Raw genomic sequence first — 23184 nt, forward strand, 5'->3', positions numbered from 1 at the left:
AGCCTATGGTAGGGAGGCCCAGGGGGCTAGATGAGATGCAGTATGTCAAGGCTAAGAAAAGTCCTCTCAGTGTAATCAGGATAACGGATGCAACAGGAACTAGGCTCACATAACGCATATCATCCATTTACTTTTTATGTTTGTGTCCTCTTTCCCCAGAAAATACATATCTAGTCAACTTTCCCAGTCAGAGAGGCACCAAGGAAATCTACACCATAGCTTGGTCAAAAGAACAGGGAATGATCAGTAGGAACCACCATGACCTTGTGTTAAGTGACGGCACTGGGCCCTTTCCAGTATGTGCACCTACAGAAAGTGAACTTGGGCTCCACATTTTCAAGTACGTCCTCAAAATGAGTCATAAGTGCATCCTTGGGCATGCGAATGGAAGTTATACTACAAAATCGATGGCAGAAAGCCTGGGCAATAACTCACCAACTATGCATCTCAGTATTGAGTAAATGTACATATAGCCATTCTTAAGTGACATTGGCAAGGATCTTAAGACATGAGCCTTGAGCTGTGTGCCTATAAAAAACCATTTAGAAAATATCCTTGGGTTAGTCCTTTGTCCCTTTACTCCAGAGTCTGGAATTCAATGTGCCTAGTCTCAGCACCTCTGCAAGTTTGTTTATGGAACCAGCTACAATTGCCAACTGTAGCAAAGATGGCATACTTGCTAGGCATTGTGTGAATAAATAACACAAATGGGCAGAATTAACAACTTTATGGGTATCCAGGGACCATGCAAGATCATTAAATGCTTGTGGGGAGATGTAGGTGCATGCAAATGCACATCTACATTTCCAAAAAAAAAAACATTGAATGCATGTTTGTGTTCAAAGAAAACAAATGTTTGTACACATGCCCTCACCATCAAGGTTAGTTCAAATTAAACCAGAAGCCACATTGCTCTATTACATTGCCAAACAAAGCAAACTGATGGCAAGACACAGTTGCTCCTGGTCCATAGCAGCAGAAAGTGGAATGTTATAAGCCTACATAGTCTTTGTAAATATAAAGCCAGGGCTGAGAACTCGTCAGCACCAGCTCTGAGTCTTGAATCTACACATTCAACTGGAAAAGGAATAGCTAGTCTATTGCTCACTGAACAAAGACCAAGCTTCCTAGTGCTCCATAAGATTTTCCACGACCACCACCACCATCAGATAAGTAGGGAATGCTGGTTCTACAGAAGAGACAAGCTACTTCTCGTCATGGGCTCTTGGACTGGAGCAGCACACTCTGGAGGTAACAAGATCAGAGCAGTTCTGTGAATGCAAAGCGTAGTTTAAAGGCACAGGGAAGATCCTGCTCTACTGCCATTATTCACAAGTCAGGTTCTATCTAGCAGCAGCACGAAGGCTTCAGCAATGCACATTCATCTTAACATAGCAGCATTTCTTACCCAGAGTGTGATCTGGCTCTAGTAAAGGCTGAAGCCCATCTCAATATCTAGTTAACGCAACAGTCTTCTCTGGCTTCTTGCCAGCAAGAGGCTCAGAATTAGGCACTTGATTCATACTCTGATGAGCTATAGCAAACTATAGGCAATAGACATCAGTGCTTCCATCTTCCCTCACTAAAATGAGGTTCTCATTATCAATGGCCAGGACTCTAGGTCTTCTCACCTGACTCTGGTCATTCAGCACCACCTTCCCAGTCTCATCATCTGATGAGAATTGTATCACTTTGAACTGATCAACCACAAAAATGTTCCTATCTTCATCGACACAGACACTGAATGGCTTGGTGAGCAGTGAAGTCGAGGGCTTCAGCACACTCAGAACCAGTCCAGATTTCTCCATGATAACAATCTGTTTTTTAATGAAGTCTGAGACAACAAACTCCTCCCAGCTGTTTACAGCAATGAACAGGAATTTCCCTCCATGATAGTTATCTGGCTGGACTCTGCCAACACACATGCCCGATGGGTTGTACAATGAGACAGAACAGAGAGTTCCCTCACTAACAGCCACGTAAGAGTCCCGGTACGAGGCAAGGGGATAGGACGACTCGGAACCCCTCATCTGCAGTTTATGTATGAACCATCCATCAAGAGTCAGGAAAAAAAGATGAGTCTCTGAGGAACAGGCCAGGATCTTTCCACACACAGAGATACCACAGAAGACAGAATTCGATAAAGGCAAATGAATCACTCCCTGGAAATGGCCGCTGGAGCTATACTGCTTTATCTCATCATTTGCCTGATCCAAAAGGACAATTTGGCCACTGTGAGGCACAACAGAAATCCCAGTAATATTGGGCTTTTGCTTGGAGTGGGGTGGATCCAGTTCAAAGCTGTAAGTATACTCTGCTCTTATCCTGCAACCAGTGGAGGAGGAGCTTTTAGAGTGGAAGTCAGACACACTTGTGGAGGAGTCTTCATCAGAATCAGAAAGAGTGTCTGTAACTTCCCCACTCTCCTCGCCAAGAGACGTGAATGACTCGCTGCCTGGCTCCAACTGCTGCACATCTCTTCTGGGTTGCTCTCCAGGAAAGACAAAACTGAAAAGTGGTGTTTCAGAGAGTTGCTGGGGCTCATCCCAGGCAATAGCCAGTTCTGGGATCTGGCTTGGGAGTTCCGGCAGCTCATATGCCTGAAGCTCCTTGACTCTGTTCCTGATCATTCCTTCCAGGTGGAGTATCTCATAATCCTTCCCTACAAAGAGGATACGCTGAGAAAACTCCTGAGTGCTCACTGCTTTGTCCTTCTGACTCTGCAGCTCCTTCTGTACTAAACAAAATCCTTCCAGCTGTTCATTTAGGAAGACATTCAGTTTTGCCAAAGCAGACTCCTTCTGGGCAAAGATGTAAGTAGTGATATCGTCCACATACTTGCAGATTTTCTCCTTGACGTTTTCTCCTTCCGCTTTTAGTTTGTCCACTGTCTCCTCCACAGTTTTCTCTTGTTCAGAGATGCCGGTAATCGTTCCCTGCAGGCTCTTGATCAGCTGCTCCACAGAGGGCCGTTCCCGCTGCACTGCGCTAGACATGGAGATCACTTTGTGCTGGAAATGGTCCAGCATGCGACAATCCCTGCAGATTGGCACACTGCAGGTGTCGCAGAAGAAACGGAGAGCCTCCTGTGGGTGACCTTGGCACCACAGTTCCTGCAAGAATCTCACCTCAGTGTCGTAATGCCCAGCAAGGAAGTCTTCCAGGTTCACCACCTTATGGTGCAGAGTGAGGCAGGAGCAGCAATGGCCCTGGGAACACATTTGGCACAAGAAATCTTTGCAATCCAGGCAATGGGCAGTGGCAGCCACAACTTTCTGAGCATTAGAGCAAACTGTGCACTCTAGGTCCTTGTTGTGCTTCATCTGGAACAACTCCAGTAGACCATTGATGAAGAAATTGGTCTTCAAACTAGCAGAACCTCCCGGGACTTCCGTCTGCAGACGGCACTCGGGACACTGTATGGTCCCATTTTCCACCAGGAGCTCGAGGCACCTCTGGCAATAGCTATGCAGGCATGGTAAGATTTTGGGTACCACATACAAGTCATAGCAGATTTTGCAAGTCAAAAAATCTTCCCGAATCAAATCTTGCAGTGACATCGAACTCTGGGTTGCCATGTTCTTGTCTGGCACGCCTACAAATAGAGCAAGAGACAGTCAGCATGACACAACTAGGCCCTGCACCAAGTAACCAGCTATGAAGAGTTAGAAATTGTGTCAATGAACCTGACTAACTCTATACCTACTAGTTCCCAAAGAGCCTTGCCAGACCTGTCTGAAGGGAGGTGGAGCACAGATTTACAAATGTTAACTCAGACTGTAATCCTATACACTCACTAAGGAGAAATCCCTATTAGATTCAATGGGGCATACTTCTGAGTAGACTTTTATGTCAATAACACAAATAAGGAACTGCGATCTGGGAACCAGGAACTGCCCCGAGGAACTGGAAATAAATTACTAACTTTAGTGCTGTAGCACAATGGAACTGGAGAACAGACTGGAAAGAATAACACACAGCCAAAGTGAAGCAAGCAAAGATTGGCTTCTCATATATTACACATTTGCTACACTAGTGCAGCACTCCAGTCTAGGGGGAAAAAGGATAAAAGCTATGTGCAGATTGGTGACTGTTGTCGTTATGTGCCGTAAAGTCAATTATGACTTATGGCGACCTTATGAATCAGCGACCTCCAAGAGCATCTGTCATGAACCACCTTGTTCAGATCTTGTAAGTTCATGTCTGTGGCTTCCTTTATGGAATCAATCCATCTCTTGTTTGGCCTTCCTCTTTTTCTACTCCCTGCTGTTTTTCCAAGCATTATTGTCTTTACTAGTGAATCGTGTCTTCTCATGATGTGTTCAAAGTATGATAACCTCAGTTTCATCACTTTAGCTTCTAGTGATAGTTGTGGTTTAATTTGTTCTAACACCCAATTATTTGTTTTTTTCGCAGTCCATGGTATTCGCAGATTGGTGATACCACCAGAAAAAAATGGGGGGGGGGAGTGCAGGGAAAGAGCTTCACCCATGTTGGATTTCTGAAAGAGAAATCATGGAGAAGAGCTGTAGTAGAGCAGCTGCTTTGTGTACAGGTCCCAAGTATCTCTAGGTAGGACTAGGAGATTTCTTCCTGAAACCCTGCAGAGTGACTTTTACTCGGTGTAGACAATACTGGGCCACATGGACCAATGGTCTGACTCAGTATAAGGCAGTTTCCTAGGTTCCTCTTTCACATTAATGCTTCCAACACTACACATGTGTTTTCTGAAGTAGGTTCTGGGTATGGATTTTGATGGGCTAACTTTCAAGTAAACATGTTTAGGATTGCAGCCTTGATTTCCAGGTTGTTATTTGGTCATAATTTCCAGGTGCCAGAAGAAGTGTCTTTTTTCAGGTATCGAGTAACAATGGGAAACCTATTTTACTTGCCCTGCAGAAATATGCTGGTGAACAGGCCTGCCTCTTTTTCCTATTGCGTTTAGTAGTTAGTTGTATGACAGAAATTCAACAGATGCAGGCAAACAGATAAGCAAATTTCACATGCTGAACTTTTGCCCACAGCTGTTAAAGGCACAAGGCCTCTATTAAAGAAAAGTGGCACTCTTACATATTGCCGATTTGCTTGCTCAACCTATGGGGGAACAGCACCTTCCAGCTGTGGGCTATCATTCCAGCTCAAAAGTTCTCTTCCCTGCCTCATTTTTGTTACAGACAGACAAGAGAACCTAGGAGGCAATATGGTTTAGATACGACTGATGAAAATAAAGAAAAACACTATGAAAATGCAACAAGCACCTTTCCTTCAAATAAACAAAGGAGTCTAGTAATGGAAGGAGCATATGGCGGGCCAACTAGTTATCTGAAGGGGGAGTTACTCCCCTACCCCCACTTCTCCAGGACTGTAATAACTCATCTGATATACTGCTAATCGATTGCATACAAAGAGGCTATGAGCGGGATCATCAAACACAACTATCGACATACGGGTGTGGCGCTTCTTCCTACACATGAACGCTTTTTTTGGTACAACACACACATACTTTAAATTCCAGGAGGCTTTTATCCGCAGCATTTTGTCAAAACCTTTCAAAGTCCCTATTCCAAACTATACAGGTAAATCTAGGGGATTTTCCTCTTGGTGTTAAGCCTTATTTTGTCATTTGTTAGGCCTGAATATGCAAAATAATAACATTTTGTTAAAAAAAAATGCTTGTATATAAAAATATTGCATTAATGAATATAGTGATTATTTAGGCTGCCCACCTATGCACAGTGACTTTAGAGTAAGCTGCACTGACAGTAGTGAGGCTTACTTCCAAGTATACATGCATAGGATTGGTCTACAAGTCATTATAGCCTTACTGAACCCCAAATTTGAGTAGTACATTTGGCTGTCAGTCTTCTTGTATAATGCACCTGCAGTTAACAGGAGGAGATACACATGAATATATGCCCTGTTTGCTGATTAGTTGTATCTGGAACTTCATAGATTGAGCTGATGATATAAGCAGCAACTACCGGCCAAATATATGGGATCATGTATAATAGTTTGATTCATCAACCTAAAACTTGCAAATAATTACTGTAGCTATAGCTTCAAGTATTGGTAGCTAAGGTCACCTTGATTTGTTTTTACTGGTACAATCTGGACTTGAGATGAGGTGCGCCTGGCGCCGACGCTGCTATCTTTTCGGCGCCAGGTGAAAACCTTTTTATATTCCCAGGCATTTTAATGCGTATTATTATATGTATTGTTGTATTTTGCTACTGTTTGATTATTTTTGTTTACCTTTGTTGGTTTGATTCTATTGTTTTATTGTATTTATATATTCCTGATTGCTTTATTTTATGTACACCGCCCAGAGAGCCCTTGGGCTTAGGGCGGCATATAAATAAAATAAAATAAATAAATAAAAAATAAATAACACGGGAGGCAGCCAGGCCTCAGCTCCGCAGGGAGACGGGGAAATTGCAAAGCATCCGCGCCAGGAGAGAACAATGGGTGGACGCTTCCCAAGCTAGAATGCTTCAGTTTGAGGGAAGCCGCCCGCTGAGGACCCGATCCTTCCCCTCTATCCCTTCAGGGTCTCTTGCGGTCGGTCGTCTCCCATGCCCTAGACGGCCACGCGCTTGCAGCAGTTCTCTCTCTCACACACCCACAACATTCTTGAAAATACCTTCCTCTAGGCAAGCCGTCCTTCTACCGAGTACCACGCGGCTTTCGTCCCGTGACGTCATTTCCGGAAGCCGCTCCATCTCTCTGTTCTTAGTGAGCGCAAAGAGCGGAGGAAGAGAGTAATTCATGTCCTCCGGTTTCCTGTTTGGTTTAGTCTCCATTTTACGCTGTTAGAAGCGCAACAGATGTGCGTGCAAGTAAAACATGGAAATGGCTGCCGTCGAGTCGATTCCGACTTCGGCGACCCTATGAATAGGGTTTTCATGGGAAGCGGTATTCAGAGGGGGTTTACCATTGCCTCCCTCTGAGGCTGAGAGGCAGTGACTGGCCCAAGGCCACCCAGTGAGCTTCATGGATGTGTGGGGATTCGAACTCTGGTCTCTGAACTCAAAAGTATCTATATTCAGTGGTAACAGTTTCTGAGGGAGGGGTTAGTAGTGTTGGTTTATTTATTGGAGCAAAAAAGTCTTCTGGCATTTTAAAGATGAACAAATTAATTATGGCAAAACTAGATAACAGGCAGAAACATAGGAAACTGCCCTATACCTAGTTAGACCTCTAATCTATTTAGCTCATTACTGACTGGCAGTAGCTCTTCAAAGTTTCAAGCACGATTCTTTACCAACCTGGCGTTGGAATCCCTGGCGATGCTAGGGATTAAACCTGGGAGTTTGTGAATGCAAAGCATGGGCTCTACCAGTGAACTGTGGCTCTCCTTTTCCCCCTCCCCATATGATAGGAAACTAGAAAGTCAACATCTGAAGTCTTTATTATTACTGTATTCCACCTGATAAATTACTGCTTGTCTAAAAAATGAATTACCAGAAAAATGGGGAGTGCTTAGGATTACCATGTCCTACTTTATACAGAGGGCTGTCCTCTATTTGAAATAGTCTCTTTGAAGGACTATCCAGTCCAAGCCCAGTTTAAATATAAAGAATCATAAGAAGGGAGAACGGGGTCTTGAAGTTTCCCTTCAATAGTTAACACCAGCTCAGCAAATCACAGGTCATCTGGTCAGAGATTTCCCCACAATTGTGAGATGTATTTTTGCTTAAGTCAGTAATAATTCCTAAATGTGCATCTTTGCATATACATTAGCATGTGTCATTTTTATGCAAATATGCCCTCTTTTCAGGGCTGACTACCTTTAGGCAGAGTATGGCCACTTTCTCAGGCCACAGATTTTGAGGGATAGGGAATAGTGGCATCAAGGTGTTAGAGAACAGAGCCGTGTGAGCCTTGTGCTCTGATATGTGCTCACTAAGCTAGCCTTTTGCTCTCAGGTATGGAGGAGGATGTCCTGTTTATTACTGAACATTCATCCTGATTTATTTGCAGGGAGTTTAGGCAACGATGGCTATTTATTGAGCATTCATTATTATTTGTTTGTGAGGAGGTTAGATGACATTGCATCAAGGCAAATGTTATCCCATACTTTCTGGTGCATTTTCACATCACATTCCTTATCACAAAAAGTCCAGTCTTTTGGGAAAGTACATTTTGTGCAATATATCCAAGTCAATTATAACTGTGCAACCTGAATTTGCCAGTGTGTGATTGAATCCCACCCAAAAATAGCAACAGTCTAGAAGAACCCTAAAATTTAACTGCTAATCATGTACGTGGAAAGAAGGAAGCACCATCTTGTCCTTTGTCTCAGGCAGTAAAATATCTTGACTGGCCCTGCCTCTCTTGTCTTCTTTTTGGAAATGTATTTCTTCAATGCATAGATGGCCACCTCAGGGGTTAGGACTGAGGAAAAGCCCAACCTGAGACGCAAGAGATCCTACTACCAATCAGAGAAGATGGTATTGGGTTACTGACTCAGTTAAAAAAAAAAAAAAGCTTTACACATCTTCATGTTGCCATTTACCTACTCTGCCTTCATTTTTTGTCTTCTGCTCCAGGTATATGAAGGGGAAGAGCTGCCTGAGGCAGCGCCTGCGCACCGTGCCACATGTGACGTTAAGTGCGCACTTAGCGTCGCACTTTGCGTTGTCTTGGAGAAAAGACAGTGGAAGAAATGTTTCTAGTGCTGTTGGTTATAGAAGATGGGGTTAGGTGGGGAGAAGCACAATGGGACATTGGAGAATATTTTTAGATATTTTTATAATTGTTATGTTCGGTTTGTTTAATTTATTCTGTTATTATGTTATGTACATTGTTGAGTTTTATTGTTTACTTATGTTTATTTAAAATGTGGTTTTTTTCCTTTTAATTGTACCAAATATGAATTGTATATTATATATTGATTTTTATATTGTAAACTGCCCAAAGAGCTTCGGCGGGGCGGTATAGAAATTTAATAAATAAATAACATCCTACAACAAAAGGAACCCTCTCACCTTGCCTGCTTTCTTTGAATGTTTAAATTAATTTCTGCATATTTCCATTGTGCTTGCCTGCATATGGACAATTTCTGGCAGGAGACCCATTATGACTGTCACTAAAGATTTCCACTTCCTTGATTGAACCTGACAGTTACAGGGAATGGAATAGCTGCGCAGCGCATGGCTCCTTTGGGTGAAGCTTGTGTATTTTGCTACAAAGGCCTTCTGGAGGCCTTGTTTTGTTTATTTTCCAGTTTTTGTATTGAAGACAAACTGGTCATTTCCTTCCTTTCCCTGTCTTCTGATGTGTAAAAACAACCAAAACTCTAAAATGAAGGACAGCCCCTACTAGTAAACCAAAAAAATAGCTTGAAATGAGGGGTGTCACACTTCTTATTAACAACTCTGGCAATAGTGCATGAATAGCTGGAATTTCTGATACTGTAGAGCTGGGCAGGGATTGTTGGAAGTCTGTGGGATCTGAAAGGAAAATACTGTCCACTTATGTACAAGCTACTGACATAAATTGAATTTGAACACTAAATGCCTAGTATGGAAGCTTCCCTAGTTATTTGCACAGAATCCTCTTGTAGAGGCGATAAAGAAAAGGTGCAGCCCAATGCCACTTTTGGTTAAGGAAGAAACACTGAGCACATTTTTATAACCCTAGAGAACAAACGTCCAAACTCTCTGATTTTCAGGGTAAATGGAAGGATAAGGGATAATTGTCATCACAGTATTCCCAATTGTTTACAAACACTGGAGTGCATTTATTTATGATATAGCAGAATTATAGCCACACTTCTACAGAGATGAAGGTGGAGATCATTCCTGTTCAAGTCTCCTCTGTATCTCAGCCTCATATGAGTACCTCATATGAAGTACCTCATATGACTTTAAAAGTGTTTTGCACATACTGGGAAATATGTATTGCCTTCTTTGATCCCAAAGTCTCATCCAGTTGACCTAAAACAGCTCTGGGTTAAAATTGCCACACCAGGAAGAAAGTGAAAACAGCAAATGAGGCAACATTGTTTGTTTTGCACTTAGGTAGGATTTGGCATTTATAAGCCTATATACGTACTTCTGCAATGTGTACCATTATTTCCTTTGCATGACCCTGCTGCAAATCCCCATCACAGCCAGAAGGGGCTGCAGAGGAAACGAAGAAGGGAAGATTTCCCAGCAATAAAATAATTGTGGTTTCAGTACTGGCAAAAAGCTGTATCAACAGAAGCACAACTTCAGGAAAGATATGTGCATGTTTGCATGCACATGCAAGCAATCTGAAGGCCCTATGATGCACTGGTATCTGGGCATTTTGCACCAGAAGTTCTAAAGCTGAACACTTGATCAAAACGTGAAAGCGGTCAACTGCCAGTCAAAACTACAAGCAGTAGAAAGAATGAGAAACTAGTGAGAAGAGCTGCTGCTACAGTTCTCTGCACAAAGTAACCGTACGAGATGATTCCGTGCCACAGTGAAATAAAAAGGTAAAGGTGTCCCCGCACTTGTAGTGCGAGTCGTTTCCGACTCTTAGGGTGACGTCTTGCGACGTTTACTAGGCAGACCATATATATGGGGTGGGTTTGCCAGTTTCTCCCCCTGCCTTTCTTTACCCCCCAGCATATGCCGGGTACTCATTTTACCGACCACGGATGGATGGAAGGCTGAGTGGACCTCGACCCCTTTTACCGGAGATTCGAGTTCCTCCTTCCGTTGGAATCGAACTCCGGCCATGAGCAGAGCTTTGGCTGCGTTACCACCGCTTACCACTCTGCGCCACAGTGGGTCTTTACCACATGCTAAATTAAATTCTGCAAAACACAAGAGTGGTGAGTTTAGTTGGAGGCATAAATATCATTTGATACACAGAGAAAAGAGATTGTGCACCCAGTGTGCAGAGTTTCCTTCTATTTTGTGCAGCCAAGGATGCAGAGCAAATCAGACAGCAAAACGTGCCTCCACTTCAGTCCAAGCAGCATGGCTGGCGATGAACGATGCTGTTAGTGGCAGGAGATGAGACGCTGCAACGCTACCTGTCAATGCCTCTGTTGTTTTGAAAGCATTCCAGCAAAGTTGTCTAGAGCTGCAGCTAGAGCATCTTGCCTGCACCTCTGCACATGGGCCTCTCATACACTCCAGGCAGCACTTAGATACTTTGGCCACAAACAAGACATGGATGAACAAACACTGGAAGCTTCGACCCAAACAATATGTGGCCCTCCTAGCATGCTCCTATAATATCCTGAGAATAACACATTTGTTTATACAGTACACATCTCTTCCACATGTTGGCAACATACCTTCCAAGAATCTCACAGCAAGCCGCTTTTCTCACAATCTCCACTCCAACAGCCCTATTCCACTCTTGAGAGATGTTGGAACTACTGCAAACTTAAGACACTTTACACTGGTTGGAGAAAGAGGCCATACAGAAATATAGATCGCACAAAAGTCTATGTCCAAGGCTACTTTCAGATAGGTGCAAGATTTTTCTGCTTCATTTAAACAATACATGTATAGCCTCTGAACAGAATGCTCACTGTTTCTTACTCTTCACTAGCTTGGGGGCAATGGAAGTTGTTGTTCAATAACATCTAGATGGCCCCAGTTTGGAGGAAAGCTGCTCTTCATCCTTCTCCCCAACCCCCATCACATGCAGCTTTCCCCCTAGCACCTTCCATGTTTATCTGATCAAAGAAGGGCTGGGGCTTTAAAAAAATAAGCACCCATTCAGGTTTTTTACACTTAAAAACAGTACTTCTGCAATGGGCTGGGTTCACCACTAAAATTTGTTCTGCCTGTCAACAGCCTAAGCCTCCAATCCAATGCACAATTACATGGGAGTTAATATACTTCAAGTTACACAAATGAAAGGTATTAAGAAAGTATAGAAAAGGTGAAGAAAAGGCAATGGTTGGCAGGATGATTCCAGGTCCAGAGTGGGAGATCAGATAATGGCCTGAAACCAGGACTAGGAGAAGCTGTAATCTGTATGAGATGTCTGAAAGCTCCTAGAAATGGAGTGAAAACGTATTGGAAAGTATGAAAAATTGGGGCTTGGTTAATATCCTCTCAGAGTTTGAAATGGGGTTCCAATTCATCCTCTTGCTCCTCCTCCTCCTCTTCCTCCACTTCCTGCAAGCCTTGATTGGGTTCAATGTAGTTGTCCTCAATGAAACCATCATCATCCTCTGCAGGACACCCAGCTGCTCTAGGGATGGCTTGGTTCCTCCCATAGGTCATATCCATGTCAGCTTCCTCAACATGGCTGCTTCCAACAGAATGGGAGTCAGGCAGCCGTTGATGGTGGTAGCTGGCACGGTTCCTCTGGAACAATTTGCATTTGACAACCAATGCAATCACGATAGAGACAGCAATAGCCAAAAGCACAAACCCAGCAAAGTATGGCCAGCTGTTCCCAACCTTTCCAGGGGAAAATGTGGTAGTAGATGCTGCAAAGGAAAGAAAATGTATTATTCAGAAACTGTCATTGTACCAATGCTCTAATTCAGGCAATATTCTAAGACTACAAGCCTTTGCAGACAACTTACTTAGGATAGAAGTAAATGCTGTTGAACTCAGTGGGACTTACTCCTAAGTAAAGATGCACAGAATTGCATTGCACGCCTCTGTCTGTGAACAGTGTTAGAAATAATGATCCCATAGACCTGGTTCCTTCTCTCATGAAAATAGTAAAAGCAGCAGAGCTCATCATTACAGCAATGAACTACTCTGCCTAGCAAATGACACCCATTACTGGGCTGAGCAGTGAACATTTGTCAGAGCATTATTGTCATTTGGCTCATAAGAAGAGCCCTGCTTGATCACCCCACAATCCCTAGCATGGAATTTGCCTTTTTCACAGATGTCACACACTGGGCCAACATCTTCATAGAGCTATTCACTACAATCTTAAGTTCAGACTCCATAAGAGTATACAGTAGGGCCCCGCTTTACGGCGTTCCACTTTAAGGCGTTCTGCTGATGCAGCGGCTTTCATTTTCAATTTTAAAGGTATTTTTTGCTCTTTTGCGACGTTTTTGCATCATTTTCGTGCAACGCTGCCCATTATAGTGAATGAGGTTCTGCTTTATGGTGATTTCTGCTTTACAGCGGGGGTCTGGAACGGAACCCGCCGTATAAGCAGGGCCCACCTGTATGTGAACTTTATAATGTTTTGCTCCAATGTGCATTGCTGTACGCTTGCTTACATTAAATTGCATTTCCCATGTAACTGCCTAATGCCCATTCAGCCAGCTTGGAGAGATCCTTTTGAACTCTTCACAATCCCTTTTTGTTTTAACCACTTTGGTATCATGAGAAAACTTGGCTACCTCACTGCTTACCCCTAACTCTAGATCATTTATTAACAAGTTAAAAAGCACAATATCAATACCAATTCTTGGTGGTCTCTACTTTCTACACTCCTCCATTGCAAGAACTGTCCATGTATTCCTACTCTGCTTCCTGTTTCTTAATCAGTTACAGATCCATAAGAAGACCCTCCTCTTATTCCATGACTGCTAAGCTTACTCAGGAGTCTTTGGTGAGGCACTTTATCAAAAGCTTTTTGAAAACCTATAGGTACACAATGTCAAGTGGATCACCTCTGTGTCTATGCTTGTTGATACTCTGAATGAACTCTAATTTCTTGTAGAAATCATGCAGGTTCTGTTTCAGCAAGACTTGTTCTTCTGTATGCTTGGTAAAGCTATCTTTAATAATGCTTTCTACCAGTTTTCCTAGAATACACATTAAGCTAACTGGCCTAGAATTTCCTGGATATATTCTGGATCCCTTTTTAAAAATTGGTGGTACACTGGCCACTTTCCAGCCCTCAAGTATGGAGGCTGATCTTGGGGACAAGTTACATAGAAGATCAGCAATTTCACATTTGAGATCTTAAGTACTCTTAGGTGGATGCCATCCAGAGCCAGTGATTTCCCAGTTTTAATTTGTCAATAAGTCATAGAATTTCATCTCTCATCACCACTATTTGCCTCAGTTCCTCAGACTCCCTTCCTGTAAAAATTAATTCATCAGGCCCAGGGATCTGCCCTATCTCTTCCACTGTGAAGACAGATGCAAAGAATTTATTCAGCTTCTCTGCAATCTCTTTACCTTCCTTTAACACACCTTTGACTCCTTTGTCATCCGAAGGTCCAACTGACTACCTAGCCAGTCTCTTGCTACTAATGTATTTAAAGAATTTGTCATTGTTGGTCTTTGTCAGGTATGGGGAACCATAGGCCCTCCAGATATTGCTGAACTACAATTCCCATCAGTCCCAGCAAGCATGGCCAATGACCAGGGATTATGGGAGCTGTAGTTCAACAACATCTGGAGGGCCAAAGGTTTCCCACACCTGGTCTATGTTTTTAGCAATGTGCTCCTCAATTATTTTTATTTTTATTTTGCATTACTTATTGTTTCTTTGGATTTTTTTGGCTAAAGTTTATGTTCTCCTCATTTGGACAAGACTTGCATTTTCTGGAGGAAGTCTTCTTGCCTGTAATAGCTTCCTTGACTCTGCTCAGTAACTGTGCTGGCATCCTCTTGGCCCTGATGGTCCTTTTCCTGAGCAGCAAGCGATATATATTCTAGTGAAAAATGCTCAGTCTAACATGGGAAGATCAGTGCACTAAGGTACACAGACTGTTCAAGGGTTGGGAATGAGAAAGAAGGCAAAGAATTTTGCATATCAGACAAAAATTGGAAGCTATAAATGTCAACACAAAGTAACACAGCAACCACTTTATTCACCGAGTCATGGACTACTGACTACTGACAATAATCTACCATGCCTTATTCTTCCTTTCTACAAGGTTATCTTATCTTGGCTTAAGACAACAGCAGCATAAAACATAGCACAAAGTGACTGGAAGAAAGTTTGCTGAGAGTACAGTAGAGCCCCGCTTTACAGAACTTCACTTTACAGCACTTCGCTAATGCGGCGGTCTCAGTTAGACTCAATTAGACTAAAGCCCCACTCATATGGCGCTTGTTCTGCTTTTACGGCGGTTTTCGGGCATCACGCACCATTCTATTAAATGAGTTCCGTTTTCAGCGGTTTTTGCTCTTCAGTGGGGGTCTGGAACATAGCCCACCGAGTGGGGCCCTGCTGTAATCTCCTGATCCAGCCCAGCTAAAGTATCTAGAGCAAAATAAACTCTAAAATTCTACTTTGTTCATTTGTGGATCACAGCATTTAGAGATTTGGCTATTTTTAGGGTTGGGGTGGTTTTGAGTGTTTTGGCCTACTAGTTACTCATTTTATCATGGAGGTTTTAGTACAGAAAAGTTGCCAAATAGCTATTCTTGGGAAAGACAGTGTCTGGAAAGATCATTATTGTTATTTATTATTTATTGTTGTTATTTATTAATCACCTTCCACATATGTGCCACGGTGATGTACAAAAATTAATAAAAACAGCTAAAAAAAGTTATAAAACAGCACAGAAATAATGAGTTAAAAGATGAAGATGAGTTTAAAAACAATACAAAATGGATACCTATGGCATAGACCTATTCATCCAGCTGGGAAAGCTTGTCAGAACAAAAATGTCTTCAATAGTTTCTGAAAAATGCTGATAGTGGGCCCTTGCCATATCTCAACAGGAACGCTATTCCACAGAACTGGCAGCCACACTAAAAACTGTGTGTCAAGCTAAAAGATGTAGGACCTGGAGGGCCTGAGCAAGTGGTTCTGATTTTATTTCTTTTATTCAAGCAGAGGGAATCTTTTTCTAATGCTGGTAGGAAAAGAAGGGGATAAGGAGAGGGCAGTGAACAGATGCCTTATTATAATCTTGAACCCAGTACTTATTTTGTAGGTTGATCATGCAACCCATACACTCTGGACCCACAGTGCCCTCACCAGCCTCCTTGCCCAATCACCCTGCTGACAAAGCCACTCATAGGACCAGCTTTCTCTGCTCAGTCAGTAATATGGGCAGATTTCCAGTATCAGTGTGAGAGAGTCTCCATGGAAGAAGGATCTGCACACAATCCTACAGCACTTACAGCCCTCTCCTCCAATGAGTGTAGAAACAGCTGCCATGCGGACATCAACAATCAGCTCAAACTTCATAATCTACTGAAAGCATTTTGCCTTGGTATCATCATCATCAGCTAACAGCTGTGGAGAAGCTGGTAGCTAGGATCAGCTAATTATCCCATTTTTAAATGACTGTTCCGAGTACCACCATCATCAGGAAGGATTTTCTGCTTCCATACATCACTCCAGTTGAGTAATAGCGTCGGTAAACAGGAAACACAGCAAGAAATATGTCATTAAGAGGTATTTCTTATTACCAAGGTTTAGAGCTACCCTTTATAGTTTTGAGAATGGGTTACCTCTGTCTACCCTGCCAAACTTTCCTAATCTGCCTAGATCAGCAACAACTGGAGCAGGCATTGGCCACCCTATCATGTGTGGGTTTTGGTGACTAGACTCTAATTTATCCTAATTCATTTGTTTGCACAATGTTTTCAAGGAGAGACATCATCAGCTATTTATTGAGCATTCATATTGAATTGTTTACAGGAAGGCAAGTCTTATCCCACACTTTCCAATGCATTGCCTGTTGCCGGCAGGTGTAGTGGAGGATGGTGTCCCATCACCAGTGCTGGAGTAAGGGCATTTCCTGATGATCTCTTTATTGAGCATTCATTCTGATTTGTTTGCAAGGAGGTTAGATGACATTGCATCAAAGCAAGTGTTGTCCCACATTTTACAGTGCATTTTCCCATCACTTTTCTTATCACAAAAAGTTCAATCTTTTGGGGGAGCAGATTTATTGCACAAGACCTTCCAATCAATTATAATTGTGCAACCTCAATTTGCCTGTATATGATTGAATCCCACCCAAAAATAATGACACTCTGGAAGTGCCCTGTCTTGCTTCACTTACTGTTATTTCCATCAGAAATGCGATTAGCTGAATCCCCATCCTGAGGAACCCGTCGTTTTCTGCTGTGGCTCTGGTCCTGATAGTCCAGAGTTCTAATCTCTTTTGTCTGGAGCTCTAGGTGTGAATCATAGGCAATCTTCTTAGCTAGAGGACACAAAAGCTGTTAGTGCCCATTCACACGGAGAGATTCCCTTTTAGTCTCATCCCATCTTAGGTCCATTCTATTGGTATAATACACATCATCATCCTCTTAGAAGTTTTTATGAGATATGAAACTTTTTGCCCACCTCCCAGTTTGAGACTGCCTAAATGTGAGACTCCATTTGTTTAATGTTTTAGAATTGCTGTTCAGAGGGTAATCTGTTGAAAAAAGTTGCATTTTGTAAGCAAGCAAGCCTCCATTCCCTATACATAAGTAAAAATACTGCAGTTTTGTAGAGAGTGTGACATGAATATATCCGATTGAGTGGTGTCAGTGACAACACTGAAGAACCTCACCTACATTGGTTCTATTTGGCATCATTTTTTTCAAAGCTTTTTAATTATTTAAAATAAATGATCAGAGGCTGTGTGTGTGTGCTTTCCCATTGTCCTCCTCAAACAAGGGCATACTCATACAGCCATTTACATTAAGACACTGGGAAGTACCAACAAAGTTGTCTCCTTCTCCTCCTTTACAGCAGTGCTCCCACAATGTAACATCCTCTTCCAATTTTTCTCCCCTAAAAAAAGATTTCTATCAGATGTGTGTTCACCCTTTCTTGGTCTGTTGCATAGATGGTTAATTTCTTTTTAAAGGGAGGCTACCCTCCATTCATTAAGTAAGGATGGGATATGACTCTATAGAAACCAGATCAAATCTAGTGTGACCTTCATCCTAAGTGAAATGAGTAGTTTTTCGTCTGCCTCTGGAAAGGTGTTGAAATTTAAGAGACTGGCCTTATGTTTGCTATGCAGCTGGAGACCCCCACCAAACTAGTCATGAAACTGCTGCAGTGAGAACATACATGCAGGCCAAAGGTTAATTGACATGCTTGTGGTCTGAACCATCCAGAAGACAGCCTTGTATTTAAGAACTCATCTGATAGCCATAGGTGCCCAGAAATTCAGTGCAGGTAAGTGCATAGAATTCAACATGGGCAACTGAGTAGCCTGGAAAAGGAGGGACAAATCACTCCTCTGCCAGTCCCATTGGTAGAAAGCAATTATTTGTAATAGCCTGCTAAGAGGCTAGTAGTATGCATTTCCATCATGGCTGCCCCTCCATGGCCAGCAAGGAAATGCTGGCTACTAACCTTTTGGCATGCTAGTAAAACATTTTTTGGGCTAGTAACATTTGTGGGCTTATTTATAAACTGTTAAAATATCCAGAGAATCACAGTCTTCATGACTTAAAAAATACAACTGTCTGGGTAAGTTCTACGTGCTCTTTCAGGAAAGTCACACAGGCCCAGCAATTATACAGTATTTGCATACTAACAGATGCTAGTTCAAAAATATATATGCATTGAATGGAAATATACATTGGGTTGTATATTTATAACATTGTATATCCAATGTTAATTCTATTCATAGTAGACCCATTGAAATTAATGGACATGGCTAAGTTAGACACATTAACTTCAACTAAATAGAACTTAGCTAGATACAACCCATTGCTGCTGTTTTAAAAAATTTAAAGAGACCTGCATGTTTCTGGGTGCCCTCTGTTGAACAGGCCACTTTCTGTCCTTTGTCTCACCTTCTCTTTGTTGTAGCCCCTGCTGGAAAGGAGTAATGGAGTCACTATACACCCCAGGGTTCCCCTGAAGCTTGACTTGGTGGATTCTTTGCACAACTAGCTGAGCAAGTTCATCTGAATTGAACAGCTCGTTGTTCTGCAGATCCAGATGGATGAGAGCTCCAGAGACAAGGAACATGGAGGGGTCCAAAGACTGAAGTTTATTATTTTTCAAGAGCAGTGTGTGAAGGTTTTTCAAGCCCTGGAAACTGTTTGGGTGCAGGTGGGAAATGCTACAGCTGCTTAAATCCAAGAGGTGGAGAGCACCGAGGTTACGAAAGAGGGCAGGATAGAGTGTTGGAATGGTATTGCTGGAGAGGTTTAGGGAGCGCAGAGATGGGAAGCTCCTCAGAAAGGTTCCATGTCTTGGCATTATCAGGGAGTTGAAAGACAGGTCCAAGTTGGTGATATGTCTAGGAAGGGATTTTGGAGCACGGAGAAGGCTCTTTCCACTGCAGGCAGCTCGGCCCTGTAAAAAACATACTACCTGCATGAAAGCTCAAGAAATGCAAGCATCATCACATGAATCAGTTTTTTAGCTTGGGTGGGGGCCTTTCCTTAACATAATCATTTAGGCACTGGGTGACAGAAAAGCTGCATTCTGCAGTTTGCTTTTACCTGAAATTTTAAAAATGGTTGGGATTATCAAGTAAATAGATGCCCCACGTTTAAGGCTGATTTTACATGTTACTATTAGCAAATAGCTGTGTTTTGTAGGAGGTAATGTCTCAGATAGTAAGCAAATACAAAAACAGTGATAAACATGAACCAGAATGTTCTAAAGCTGCAACAAGCTGACATTTCCTGCACAGATGTTACTAACATGCTGGAAGTGCATTAAGGGGTATTGGGGAAATAAAGTACACAATTACATAGAGCATATGCATATCAATCCTCCACTTGGAATGTGGTACTCCTGCTGACCCCATAAATATCCCCAATCTACCACAAGAGTAGCAGGGATCAGTATGGGGATTAGCACTGATAAAACGAAATCTTTTATTGATCCAGTTTAGTTAAATTCAGGCTGTGTCTGAATAAAAGTGGAGTAGGTGTTTCACTAGGGTGCAATCCTGTACAAACATATTTGGAAGTAAGTTCCAATCAATTCAATTTCACTGACTTCTGAGCATTGAATCAGGCCAATCATGACAATGTTTGTTATGAGATATAAATAACAGCTACTGAAGATGCCAGTCTCTGTACAATAGCGTATGTTTTAAATCGCTTTTGATTGGGAATGTAGTTACAATGGATACCTACATCACAAAATTCAGATTAGTGCAAACTTTGAAGGATGACTGTGTTTTAGTTCTCATAGTGTTTTGGAGAGTGTGAATTTGATAAATTCTGTTTTAAATGTGAACCAAATAGAATTTTCACCCCAACCCTACTTGCTCACCTGTTCATCAATATTGCAGGGTTGTCCAGATCCCACAGACCAGGCCCACAGCATGCTGGAGACCCAGAAGTACCAGGTGTCTCTCATTTTGCTCCAGGAACCTGTAAAAGAAAAGGAGGGGTGCCATTGCACATTTGGTGTCACAAGAATCCTGGGGACCTCTTCCAGGGTAACAAGGCAGGAAGGCTACGGCATGGCTATTTTCAGGGCTCTTCCCCATCATTAAGAAATGTGGATGCTCAATACATTTATGAATACAGCTTCCCTTGGGATGCAAATAATGTGTGCTACAAGCACACGTATATGCACAGAATGAGTGGTCTTTACAGTATCAGAGCTGCAGATAAGAATGCAGCATGGGGACCTGGACCCTAATTTGGTATTAGGGTTCATTTCTAGCAGATTAGAATTATAGTTGAAACCAAGACATCAAGATGAAGAGACAAATTGAAATAAGCAGTATGTTACGCTGCAGCCAACTCAGAAGGGACAGGAAGGGGGGAGGCATGAATTTCAGGTGCCTCCGCAGTCAGAAGATGCAGAGTTGGGGATTGTTGTGTCTGAGCAGGAGCGTGCGGGAGGGGGGCAGCCTGCTCTTCAGCCATTTCCCACGAGTAACGTCCTTTCCGAGGAGCCGAGCGCACCGCCCCCAGTTGATGCAGAGAACTTGGGGGAGGCAGTTTCAGAGGCAGTGCCAGCTCCTCCTTTCCCAAGCAGTTCCCAGGAGAATTCCAATGAGGCACCACCTCTTGACCTCGAGCCTGTTGCTCGGGAGCAGGTGTCTTCGGATGAGCAAGTGGAGGCGCGGCCCCTGTCTCCTCGTTCCCGCTGCCGCAAGAAACAGACAGGGCAAAGACAGGAGTTACGAAGGAGTCAGAGATTACGTTCAAAAACATTTCCTATATAAGCCTGCTGCTCTCAGGAGGGGGTCGCTGAGTCAACTTCCTTCACACGCTGCAGAGCATGTCTAGAGTATAGTTAGGGACTCTAGTGAGTTAGCGTAGGGTTTCCTATGAAGCGCAATGCCTTTGATGTATCCATTACTCTAATAAAATGAGATTTACTTGCACACACGCTCCAGCCTCATTCTTTCGGCTCTGGGCTGGACACAGTATAAGATGAAGAAAAGTGAAGCAGATAGAAAAGGCAGGAACTTGGGGCTCCTCCAGATGACCTATTTATTCAGCATTCACCCTGGTATACTTGCACCAAGTTTATGCGGAGGCTAGATTATGTCCAGAAATCAGGTAAGGTGCAGAAACAGGACAGATGAAAAGTATCTTGAGTTCAGAGAGACGTTGGTAAAGCAAAAAGAATGAGAATAGCCTAAACAGATAAAGCAGCTGGTGGCCTGTGCTGACTCTGATAAGCAACCAAGTTGTCAGGACTGGAGACCGTCAAATTTGCAAGACTGGATTCTTGATGTTACCTGTATAAACCTTGGCTCAAAGTCTGCAGGCTGCATTTACACACACACACACACACACAGAATGCCATTTGCTCACATTGCTATGTGCAAGACAAGAAAAATCAGAAGCACCTTATTGCTTACCTTATGCTAAAAAAAAGAAGACTGGCTTTTGTATTCTGAACCACACCCAAGGCCTCTTTGTCCCCAGCTCCACATAGAAAACTTGGCATCACCAGGTTAGGAGAGAACTCCTACACAAACCACTTTACAGAGAGTCCTGTCCTGAGGGAGGATTGGTTTGATTCGAAACATTTATCTCACTCTTCCCCAAACACTCCCTGCAGGCAGAAAAGCATTTACCTCAGGAATTGCGCCAGGCTGCGTGTGCTGTGTGCTCTCTCGCTCTCTCCTTTTCCTGACTCTGTGTACTATGGGAGTGGCAGGTGCACAAGAAAAAGGAGGGTGAATGTGAAAAAGGTGAAAGGTAAAGGAAGCCTGTTACATATTAACTGGAATCAGCCTCTCTTAGATTTTTGGCATGGTAGGATTCATTGCATTCAGCAAGGCCCTATAACTGAGGAGGATAATCACAGGGGGTACCCAATAGGCACTGTATGTCTGTCCACAGAGAAGCTGTTGTCAGAGAAGCTGTGGCAGAAAGGTCATGTGTAAACTTGTGTATCTGTTTACATGGGTGCACACATTGAACTGAATGACAGCCTACACAAGATATTTTTCCATGGAAGATGCCAATATTCTTGGAAGAGCTGTAGCTCAGTGGTGGAATATAGGTTTTGCACGCATAATTTCTCAGGTTCAATCCCTAGCATCTCCATGCAGGGCTGGGAAAGACTCTGCCTGAAAGTCACTAGGGGTCAGTGTAGGCAATGCTGAGGCAGATGGACCAATGTTCTGACTCGTGTAAGACAGTTTCCTATTTTGCTCATGTTTTGTTTGTGTGATTCTGATTGTACATCTTGTGAGAGTCTCCTAGGATGTGCCTGCTTACAATAATATGACATCAAATAGCCCTGTCCACTAGAGATCATGGTTGCTTTCAGGAAGGTAGGACCATCACTATACTACATCATGCCCACTGAGTCTGTCTCTTGCCTCAGATTAACTGATATGTTGCTTAACGATTCCCCCCCTTTTGCTGTTCTTGTTGTTTTGCAATACTTTTGATTTTTTATTGTTGAAAAGTCAACCACCACTGCTTATTTTAACTTATTTTTCCTGCTAAATTTTAATTTTTAAAAAAAATAAAGTAACAAATACTTTTCACTAAAAATTGCATTTTATTTATTCTATGTATTTATATAATGGGAATTGTGAGGGTTATATCCTTTAAAAGCAGAAAGTAATATTGTTACTGCTATGATTTTGTCACTGTTATATTTGAAAATCACTTATTTTTCTTTAATTAAAATTAAAATCAAAACTTAATTAAAAGTGTGTATTTAAATAATAAATTTTAACCCTGCAAATGTCATGCTTGTGTGACCTCTTGAATTACTTTCTCAGCACCAGCACCACTACCTTGTATTTTTATTTCTTTGATTCCTTACAAGATCCTAAAGAAATCTGAGAATTAACAAAACAAAGAGAAAATTGGAGGGAAGTTAATGGATGTAAACAGTGATTGTTATCACCTAGACAGCTGTTAAGAATGCATCAACTTAGAGGGCGGCCAGTTATAA

General features: G+C 42.5%; 2 protein-coding genes across 3 annotated transcripts; both read right to left on the reverse strand.

Annotated features, from left to right (window-relative positions):
* Nucleotides 1-710: 710 nt before the first annotated feature.
* On the reverse strand, nucleotides 711-6827 carry LOC133387572 (E3 ubiquitin-protein ligase TRIM56-like). Its single transcript, XM_061632625.1, has 2 exons — nucleotides 6641-6827; nucleotides 711-3595 (listed from the first exon to the last, which is right to left on the reverse strand). Exons 1-2 carry the CDS (start codon nucleotides 6798-6800, stop codon nucleotides 1545-1547), a joined length of 2211 nt encoding a protein of 736 aa, XP_061488609.1. The 5' UTR covers nucleotides 6801-6827; the 3' UTR covers nucleotides 711-1544.
* Nucleotides 6828-9718: 2891 nt separating this feature from the next.
* Nucleotides 9719-21918, reverse strand: C6H1orf210 (chromosome 6 C1orf210 homolog). Of its 2 annotated transcripts, none has more exons than XM_061630424.1 (5): nucleotides 21845-21918; nucleotides 20074-20174; nucleotides 18633-19140; nucleotides 16892-17035; nucleotides 9719-12430 (listed from the first exon to the last, which is right to left on the reverse strand). In XM_061630424.1, exons 2-5 carry the CDS (start codon nucleotides 20158-20160, stop codon nucleotides 12051-12053), a joined length of 1119 nt encoding a protein of 372 aa, XP_061486408.1. In that variant the 5' UTR covers nucleotides 20161-20174; nucleotides 21845-21918; the 3' UTR covers nucleotides 9719-12050. The 2 variants fall into 2 exon arrangements, with proteins under 2 accessions (XP_061486408.1, XP_061486407.1); XM_061630423.1 differs by lacking the exon at nucleotides 21845-21918 and adding an exon at nucleotides 21626-21836.
* Between the last annotated feature and the right edge of the window lie 1266 nt (nucleotides 21919-23184).

Source organism: Rhineura floridana, chromosome 6 (genome assembly GCF_030035675.1).
Source record: "Rhineura floridana isolate rRhiFlo1 chromosome 6, rRhiFlo1.hap2, whole genome shotgun sequence".
Classification (NCBI taxonomy): domain Eukaryota; kingdom Metazoa; phylum Chordata; class Lepidosauria; order Squamata; family Rhineuridae; genus Rhineura; species Rhineura floridana.

Bases quoted from the DNA above. Each gene is read 5' to 3' on its own strand.
- LOC133387572 (XM_061632625.1), bottom strand. From the start codon at position 6,800: ATGGAGACTAAACCAAACAGGAAACCGGAGGACATGAATTACTCTCTT. The intron at 3,596-6,640 runs GTATTTTCAAGA...CTCTATTTGTAG, and splicing joins GACGGCTTGCCTAGAGGAAG to GCGTGCCAGACAAGAACATG.
- C6H1orf210 (XM_061630424.1), bottom strand. From the start codon at position 20,160: ATGAGAGACACCTGGTACTTCTGGGTCTCCAGCATGCTGTGGGCCTGG. The intron at 19,141-20,073 runs GTGAGCAAGTAG...TGTTTTTTACAG, and splicing joins CCTGCAATATTGATGAACAG to GGCCGAGCTGCCTGCAGTGG. The intron at 17,036-18,632 runs GTGAGACAAAGG...TGTGTCCTCTAG, and splicing joins GGGGCTACAACAAAGAGAAG to CTAAGAAGATTGCCTATGAT.